At 39.3% G+C, this 10,265-nt stretch overlaps 1 protein-coding gene across 1 annotated transcript in view; it reads right to left on the bottom strand.

Moving 5' to 3' along the window:
• Positions 1-342: 342 nt before the first annotated feature.
• myo15b (myosin XVB) overlaps positions 343-10,265 on the bottom strand; it is a 137,065-nt gene continuing 127,142 nt past the window's right edge. The window contains 8 exon segments of the mRNA XM_051918932.1: positions 343-378; positions 554-687; positions 1,471-1,508; positions 4,449-4,570; positions 6,376-6,450; positions 6,452-6,525; positions 7,457-7,553; positions 8,407-8,484. Of these exon segments, the coding sequence (XP_051774892.1) occupies positions 343-378; positions 554-687; positions 1,471-1,508; positions 4,449-4,570; positions 6,376-6,450; positions 6,452-6,525; positions 7,457-7,553; positions 8,407-8,484 (654 nt within the window).

The following is a 10,265-nucleotide window of genomic DNA, read 5'->3' as shown; positions in this document are numbered from 1 at the left end:
GCGGCTGTAGCTGCAATAGAAAGGAACTTGTTCAGCCCTGGTTTGTCTGTTCAATAAAGGCATTTATTGTGGCTACAGGAGTTATATATCTGCGATGCAACGGCTCTTTATACTGTATTTCTGCATATTAAGATGGTTTTTATAACCATAAATTAGTTTTTGAGGGGCGGGTTGATTCAGACGGAGCACTACTGAAGGCCTAGGTGTGAAATGCACGGTCCACCACTGGAGTAACATCACCTCAGATAACATAACGTTCTCAACTCCCTTTATCCAATTCAGGTTGGTGGGGCACCAGAGCATTTCCTGGCAGGAACAAACTCTGAACAGGGTGCCAGTCCATCACACGATCTGCCCATATGCTGGCACACACTCGCACTGGACCAAAAAATGAGCATATGGAGAAAAGCCTACACAGACATGGGGAGAACACGCACCTCACAGACAACAACACTGGGTCAAGGGGCTGAGAGGGCTACACACTGCATCACTATGCTACATGCCACCTAACATATGCAGATTTAAACGAACGGTGAGTGGTGAGGATGGTTACCTGTGTCTGTCTGTCTACTACGAAAATATTGACTTGATTAACAGCAACGAGGCAGGGAGCATCAATTTTCTGAGGGCTCACTTTGTGCACCAGGAACACGTTACACCCAAAGAGTGGCAATGAGCTGACTTTGGCTAGGAAAGCAAAGAAATCATTTGTTAGAGTGGCACACAATGATAGTATGAATAGTCATATTAATATGTTAAAACCATATCAAAGTATATGCAGTAATTAGCAGCTACTGCCATGCACTTAGTCACTAAAAGGTACAGCAGCACTAGAGGACGTAAAAACTTGTGACAGTAACGACGGTATCTAACATGCTTTTTATGAGGCAACCACTAACAGACACGCCTTTTATTTCATCCTGGTTCTAGTTCTTCTTTTGTTGAGGACCGACTTTCAAAAAGTCTGTGTACCCGAATGATGACTTTTGAAATTACAAAATCTGTCACAAAAGAGAGGATACTAGATGTACTTTGTTTTTAAAATATTCTTGCCACTGGACGCAACTTTTACATTTATTTAGCTTGCTCTTCTATCAAACTGACCTTCGTATCTCAGGACAACAATTGGATTATTTCTCCTACTAAAGCTCTTATGCGTCACATGACTCACTCAAGGATATACAGTAAGTGAATCAGAATGGGAAATGAACTTGTGGCTTTGTTTTATGTTGGATGCACTTCTATGTGACCTCACCCTAACACACGCTAGTCCTGGAAGAAACAAAATCCAGATTTGTATATAATCTTCTCCAAATGTTTATTGTTGCTTATCTGTCGTTATTTAAAATGGTAGAGCATACATTTATAAACAGTGATTCCTTTTTAACAAATGTCTCTTTAACACTCCAGATGGCTGCTCCCTTAAATCTGCCTGTAAGTGTTTACCACACCAGTGCCGTGTGTGCGTACGTGTATGTGTGCGCGTGATTTGTCCACATCTATGAGAGCTGCTCAAGACGAAGACATTAATGTAAGGGAAGCTGTTAGATCAGATCTGTAAGTCCGTCTTTTTTCCTGCTCCAACACATTCTGTAATATTAACCTGCTTTGTAAACCTTGAACATCACTTTTGTATATCATAATGATCTTGTTTATTGGCTGTTGTTACAACCCACTTTTATTTAAGGCCTTTCACAGCAAATGGTATTTCAGCTGGCTTTAAAAGTACAGTCCTACAAGCACTTGTTCCATATTTTTCAAAATGTGATCCTTTGCAGGTTTGCTCAAGGTCAAACAGCGAGTCTACTGCTTGGTAGCCATGTGACATTTTGAGGGGTGAGTTTGCATCATTTTTTTGAAAATCTGTAATTTGATACAATCAAAATCATTAAGGGGTAATTACACCAGGAAAATTCGGCATGCTTCTTTTTTTTTTTTAAGACTACCTACAGTATGGCAACCTGGGGGTTTGGTGGCTAGAATTGGCACTCCAACCACCATAAAAATCCTCCCCACTGTCCCATTCCATCTGAACTAGTGTGGTGCGGAGGTGTCACTGTTGCATAGCCCTGCACTTGAGTCCTAATCTGGGATCCTGAGGTGGTTGGTCATGTCACTGTGTGTGAGCTCCTAACCTCTCTTCTCCTCTCTCTGCAGTATGCAGCGGCAAAACAGCTGTCTGTGACTAGAGTTGGCATTACAAATGTGTGCCCCCACTTTAGAAATCTCCAGTAGTTCCTTTGACACCAGCTATCTTTGGTTTTCCAGAGGAAGTCTACTGAGAACGATTTATGCCCATGGGTTATAAAAGAAAAAGGGACATCAAAGTCCTCTTTCAAATTCCCTGACTGGCATGTGCTGTAGAATTCAAACAGAAGATATTTCGAGCAGGATTTCAAAAACACAAACATAAATCTTCACAGTTTCCCGTAATTAAATTCTGAATTACTTCTGCCCCTGGATAAAGTAATCTATTGTCTATGAAATATGAAAACTATTCATAGTTGCAGTCCAATGGTGTAGACTCTTGGCAACAGAGCAGGTTAATTTAAGAAATAGCTTGCTTCACTATGAAGGTTGTTATAATTGCTTTTGATCATATTTACCAACACCTGAAAATCACAATCTGGCTATTAATCTTATATATAATTCGCCAAGTCTACTCACTCACTCAACTCACTCATGTCTGTCCGAAGCCAAATGCGCAGTCGCCTTCTGCGCAGCTGCCCGAAAAAAACCTTACGAGACTGACATCGCGGCAGGCGGCGGATTTAACGGCCGCGAAAATTCAAGGAGAAAGGCGACTTCGATAAAGCTCTAGAGGCTGAAAGGCGCTTTCGACTACAGCTCCAGACCTAATTACGCATTCATTCAATACACCGATATCAGGTTTGTGGTGCTTTACTTATTACTATTGCACTTGTGCCCGTTTCAAACTTACGTTGTTGAAACGGGGCCCCTTTGTCTAGTTTGATAATAATTAGTATGTTTAGATGGACATGCTTTTGTGATTATTTGCAGTGCCAGAAAAAAGTGCAAACACTTGAATGTATTTTCTCTGACTACTGTTTTCTGCAGTAATTTCTGTATTTTTAGTATCTGGTCATTTTAAGTATTAATTTTTAGTTTATTTTTAAACTCAGACCACTAAATTTGTGCAGCTTGCTTTTATTTGGAAAATAAACGGATGTCATTTCCAAGATAGCAGTGAATGTAACCTAGTAACAAGATTAGATAAATGATATGTAAAAATCATAGGTTTAATATACAGTACTTACTCAGAAAATGTATTTTGGCATCAGTCGACACTGAGCCTGTGCATGGAACGGAGCTGTTTGCGCACAGAACTCAATACATGCTGTATATTGATCGCTTCCAATCAGAGAAGGAGGAATGTACTCCCCTGATCTCCTGCCTGAAAAGTATTTGAGAGGATTAACAACTTCTAATAAAACACAGTAGTGGACTTTTTCATTCTCTACAGTAATTCATCCTGTAGATAGATAGATAATAGATAGATAGATACTTTATTATTTTTCATTGTTTTCCCTATACACTATTGTATCCATTGTCCTAATCCAATACGCAATTTAGTTTTTGTATATGCAAATGTATATGTTACCACCAAAGGCAGATTCCAGATCCTATGGCATCATTGGACTATGACCAAAAACAGGAATCACATTGGTAACTCATGGAGAGATTGTTCAAGGTCCATATGAAAAGGGACCCCAGTCCAGAATCAGACTAGTACACAGGCACTATATTAGAACATTAAAAAAATATTTGGGGCCATTCACCCCAACATACACACTGTACCTGCACACCAGGATGCAGCACAGTGTATGGACAAACCTGTGTGTCTATGCATTTATACAAATACGACTTCTCTTTTTTCTGGGGATGACTTCTGTGGTGATCTAGTGAAGATCCACAATCTAGCCGACCACCCCAGAGTTATCCTTCACTAGTTTTCAGCTAGCAAGACACACAACCTCCCAGTGTTTGCACTACAGAAACCACTTTAATGTGAAGCAGTGATCTCATCACAGGAAGTCCCCAAAGATAAAAGGGAATGTTGTTTATTCATTCATTCATTTTCAAGTTGATCGTAAGTCTTAAAAATAACCTTGGCTTTAGGTAGCTACAGATTTACAAAACCAATAGTAACTTTATGAAAAAAAAAATCGATATTTAAATTCCCTTTTTTTTTTTTTTTCTTTCACAGTACAATACTAAAATAATAACCATAGTTTTGGAATTGTCTTGCTTACGTGTGGGTATTTGCAGTGTTTCTGTACTCTTACAATGTATTAACTATTGAATGTGTCTCACTCTTACCCAAAATGTTTACCCATTTAGTTTTAGACTGAATCAAACAGCGGTATATATTTGGTAGAACTGTCTATACAGTATTGTTTTTCTTTTTGCTCCATTTCTAAACTTACATTGAGGGCTCTGAATTGGAGCCTTTGGTGCAATGCTGTAGGGCTGCCAGTACTGCAGCTTCTTGCTCATACGAGTCACTGGTGTTCAAAAGCAGCTTACCTTCCAGGTAGTCACTCAGGACCTAAAGCAATTAAAACAGACAACACTACAGGTAATTTTTACACCTAGAATAGTACATGACCGGCCTATTTATGTGGGCATCTCATAAAATATTTGTCACTGAAACAGGAATTTTGAAATTTTGTTCTAGATGCTTATTTATAAAATGACAAAACAATTGAATGTTAAATCTAATTTAAAAAAAAATATACACATCATGTAACTTTTAGTGTCTGCTAATTCTAAATATTACATTTATTAATTATTGTTTACAATCTTAATATGTTAACCTCTATGGAATCGCACTAACAACTTAAAAGTAATGCTTTAATTTCTTTTAATCTGCTTTTCCATTACAAGGTCAAAAGAAGCTGGAGGATATCCCACTACACTCACTGTTATCAATCACACACACACACACACACACTCTGAGGCTGTTTCTAAATTAACCAAACAGGTACATTTTGGTAATCTGTGAAGAAGTCTACGTCTTCCATGTAACTTCACCTATACAAGACTCAAATTGAATCCAGGTTGGTCAGAGTCACCTCAGATTAAAATCATGTAAAATGTATTTCCAATGCAAATTACTGTATTGTGACTGTTTTTATCAGAGTATAAAATCGCTTGAGAGTTTAAAATAAATCTGAGCTGAAGTACAGTAATCCCTCATCCATCGCGGGGGGTTGCGTTCCAGAGCCACCCGCGAAATAAGAAAATCCCGCGAGAGTAGAAACCAGTATGTTTATTTTTTATATTGTCATAGCTTGGGTCCCACAGATTTGCGCAGAAACACAGGAGGTTGTAAGAGAGACAGGAACATTATTCAAACACTGCAAACAAACATTTGTCTCTTTTTCAAAAGTTTAAACTGTGCTCCATGACAAGACAGAGATGACAGTTCTGTCTCACAATTAAAAGGAATGCAAACATATCTTCCTCTTCAAAGGAGTGCCGCGTCAGGAGCAGTGACTGTCAAAGAGGACAGAGAAAAGCAAACAAATCAATAGGGCTGTTTGGCTTTTTAAGTATGCGAAGCACCGCGGCACAAAGCTGTTGAAGGCGGCAGCTCACACCCCCCTCCGTCAGGTGAGCAGACAAAGAGAGACAGAGTTGTTTTTCAAGCAAAAATCAATACGTGCCCTTCGAGCTTTTAAGTATGCGAGAGCACCAGGCAGCATTGTCGTTTCAGGAAGCAGCCTGCACAAAAGATAGCAACGGTGAAGATAATCTTCTCAGCATTTTTAGACGAGCATCCGTATCGTCTAGGTGTGTCAGAACAGCCCCCCCTGCTCACACCCCCCTACGTCAGAATCGGAGAAAGTCAGCGCAAGAGAAAGAGAAAAGTAAGTTGGGGTAGCTTCTCAGCCATCTGCCAATAGCGTCCCTTGTATGAAATCAACTGGGCAAACCAACTGAGGAAGCATGTACCAGAAATTAAAAGACCCATTGTCCGCAGAAACCCACGAAGCAGCAAAAAAATCCAGCGATATATATTTAAATATGCTTACATTAAAAAAATCCGCGATGGAGTGAAGCCACGAAAGGCGAAGCGCGATATAGTGAGGGATTACTGTACAATTAATTTTAAACCAGAAATAGTTTATAGGTGTTTTTAGTTGCCTTTCAGCAGTGTAATTAACATTATGCCTGTATTGTGTTTATATTACTTTAAGTAATCTCTTTGGTGTCTAATGCATTTTTACAAGATTAATATGACTGAGGTTCTTCAGAATGTTTCTGATGTCTCTATTAATAGTTGTTTAGAGAATCCAAGCACATTAGAGTACAATGATGTTATGTTTGTAAAGATATAGTATACTGTACCTGTCTATAATGAACTTCCAAGTAAAGATCACTGTCAAAGTGTAGAGGTTCTTTCCAGATGACACGCTGAAACCCATAATGTGACTGAATTGTCATCTACTATGAAATCCATTAGATATTCATCTGGTCTAATGGGTCGCACAGTCTGTCCTGTTGGAGGGTATAATATTAGGTAGATGTTTTAGTTTGGTTCTCTTCCATAAAGTTGCCTTAAAAGGGCAAGCATAATCATCTTTGTATGTTGGTTATGAAATGTTTCTGCCTGTCCATGACTGGGATGACTTTTTTTTCTCTCTCTCTTTAAGAAGTGCAATTTATTTGCAGCTGTATAATTTCTGTCTTTTTTATTTTTTTGTTAGCTCAGTACTATTTGAAGTTGACAATATCTGGCCTTGACAAAGGCCAAAACAGAGACGTACATAATGAAGATAATGCATTAGGATATGGTGTTGTGCTATGAAGCTATAATAAGAAAGCATGCTAGGAAAATGTGACACGGTGTGGAGGTGCATGGATGCTGATATATTTAGACTTTGACACTTACAAGTGTGTCTCATTTCTCACCAGAGTCCGTCATTTGGGGAATGTAAAAAAACAAACATATTGTTGTTAGACACATAAAATTAAACACAGGTAGTCTTGTATTCATAACCAACATGATGTCGGTTTTACTGTGTGAATTGACTCTCCCCAAAAGCACAATCATTGGGAGGGGTATCAGTAATTAAAAAAAAAATTAATGTCTTCATAATCTGCATCCAGCCCTACAAAGGAGGAAGTCCTCCAAATTGGCAGGGAAAACTTGGGTGTTGGTGGCAGGATTGGCACTCCAGCCACAGTAAAAAAAAATAACCTCAGACTGTTCTAGTGTGCGCTGAGGTGTTGACCACTGCACTCGGGTCCCAATTCAGGTGCTTCGTCATGTGGTGGGTGAGATGTGGACACCAACAATGACTGGCCAAAATAAGTAACGTATACTACTGTTACAATTAATATTCATTATTTACCAATAGGCGCCAAGCTGCCCATCCTTTTAGAAGCGCCAAATGACCCACTTTATATAAAATATCTGAATACTTGCCTTGTTTATAGTTGGCACAGATGCAAAATTCTTTAATCTCAAAGGGCTGAATAACTCCCATCTGTCTACAGAGTTCTGTCAACATCTCATTTGCAACCTACACATAAGGAAACAAAGATAGCAATTTCAAGGAGCTACATTATTCATTTTCTGTTTTTGGCAGTGTAACTCTTCAACATACAGTAGCCATCAAAATTATATATCGAGCACATCTGTCTCGCTTAAAACTGTCCAAAATGTTTCCAGGGCAAAATCCAACCTGCGAACGCTGCAATCAAGTTCCAGCCTCATTGGGTCACAAGTTTTGGGCCTGCACCAAATTAACACCATTCTGGACAAAATATTTTCAAGTGCCTTTCAGACAGCCTTGGGGTCACAATCCCTCCTAATCCACTAGCAGCTGTGTTTGGTGTTCTTCCAGAGGGGCTTAAAGGGGAGAAGGACAAACAAACTGTAATGGCCTTCACTACACTATTGGCACACAGACTTATTTTGTTAAATTGGAAGAATCCTAACTCTCCTCTTTTAGGTCATTGGGTAACTGATGTTTTATATTATTTGAAATTAGAAAAAATCTAATTCTCAGTTAGAGGATCTGTGCAGAACCTTTTCAAAACCTGGCAGGATCTAATCAATAATATTTTAGAATAAGCTCTTAAAGCACCCATTTCTTTTTCTTCATTTATCTTTATCCGCCTCTTAAACTCATCAATTTATTTATTTTTACTAGCTTTAAGTTTTACTCTGTTGGTTATGCTCTCTTTGTCAGGGGTGGGGGTTGATTTGTTTTCAATTTGCATGGAATGATGACAATAAAATTAATAAAATTAAAAAAAACATACAGTAGCCAAAGCACCATAGAAGGGCAGGTTACAACATTGTGTTCGAACGTCACTTGGCCTGAATGCTTACCTTTACTGCCCCAAAGAAACAGCTTGTGAAGTACTTACACTGAACATGTGGATCTTGTGGGTATGCTCTACTTTGCCAGGAAGATAAATAGTGATACCTCTTGAAGTTTCCCCATTCTGCAAAGGAAAATAAAATAGCTTTGGATAACAGAATTCCACTTTCTCTGCTTACATTTTGGTGTGACAGAAATGTTATAATACATATCTCTTGAAGTATTATAGCTAAATACATTTAAATAGTCTCAGTTTTAAGCAAAATCACATTTTAACTCCAGTTTAATATTTGCAATTATAGTTTTTCCTTTTTTTCTGCCCCCTAAGGACATTATTATAAAAGGTTGACGTATCAGAAAGGCTTTGAAACAAAGATACTTTTATTAGAGCACAATTTAGTCTAATCCTTCAAGCATTCTTGGTACTTATTCAAGATTCTTTTCTCACGGTTGTAAGACCCCCAGTCTTGTCTATAATGCCTATAAACCTTTTGAAAATACTTCAAATTTTCGATCTGATCAATTCATGAATTTACTGAAACATTTTTTTACTGCACCCTTAAAAATGCAGTGCTGTAAAGGTAGGATTTTCCTGCTGTTTTTTAAAAAAAAAAAAAAAACATCCGGCGCCGCCGAGAGTGGCAGCCTTTTCAGCAGCTCCGTGTATGACTGTATATGTATGTGCATTTTTCTACTTTTATTTTTCTATTTTTATTTATTGATCACTACTACCACTTTATTTTATGTGGATTTGTTCCCTGGACACACTTACTTTTACAACGTGGGCATGGATTTTTACACGCCGAGACTCGCCTATTCAAGTACTCAATTTCGAGCGCTGAGAACAAATGCCAGTGCCGGTGTGGTTCCCTATTTACCTGACGAGGTAAGAAGGCGGTATCGTGGCAGCAGAGCCGGCACTAAGCTAAAAATGAAGCGGCTTGCGAGAAAGTGGCGTTTTAAGCCTTCGGTGCCTTCTGTTATTCTGGGGAATGTGAACTCGATCTCAAATAAGATCGACGAACTGGCTGCGCTGGTGAAAAATGTCAGAACCTACAGAGAATGCAGTTTGTTGTATTTCTGCGAAACGTGGCTAACTAACACCATCCCAGATGCTAATGTGGAGCTACCCGGGTTTAGCACAGTTAGAGCGGACAGAGATGCAAGTACCTGTGGGAAGCACAAAGGAGGAGGACTCGCTCTCTATGTTAATACACGGTGGTGTAACTCTGGACATGTTAAAGTCAAAATCTCCACTTGCTGCAGGGACATCGAACTGTTGGCCGTAAGTCTGCGTCCCTATTACTTGCCCAGAGTTTGGACATGTCATTTTTGTCATTGTGTATATTCCTCCTCGGGCAGACGTGGAGATAGCGAGTGACATCATCCATTCTGCTGTTGCTAAGTTACAAACGCAGCACCCTGAGGCGCTTGTGCTAATCGCTGGAGACTTTAACCATATGACGCTGGACAAAACATTGCCTGCATTCTCCCAGTATGTGGACTGCAACACCCGGGGAAATAAGACTATTGATTTACTGTATGCAAACGTTAAAGACGCATACAGTGCCACCCCGCTACCTGCGCTTGGGAAAGGAGATCATAACCTGGTTCTGCTTCAGCCTCACTATAAACCAAAAGTGAGAGTCCTACCTGTAACCACACGATCATTCAGGAAGTGGACCCCGGAGGCTGAGAATGCTCTGAGACAATGTTTTGGAACTACAGACTGGGATATCCTGCAGGGATCACATAGTGAGAACATTGAGGACGTTGTTGACTGCACTACTGACTACATCAACTTCTGTATGGACACTGTAGTTCCAGTAAGAACTGTACGCTGCTATGCTAACAACAAGCCATGGATTACAAGTGACATCAAGGGCCTTTTGAACCAGAAGAAAA

The sequence above is a fragment of the Erpetoichthys calabaricus genome, chromosome 14 (genome assembly GCF_900747795.2).
Source record: "Erpetoichthys calabaricus chromosome 14, fErpCal1.3, whole genome shotgun sequence".
Classification (NCBI taxonomy): Eukaryota; Metazoa; Chordata; class Cladistia; order Polypteriformes; family Polypteridae; genus Erpetoichthys; species Erpetoichthys calabaricus.
The sequence above is the reverse complement of the archived record's forward strand: the minus strand, read 5'-3'. Positions and strand labels throughout refer to the sequence as shown.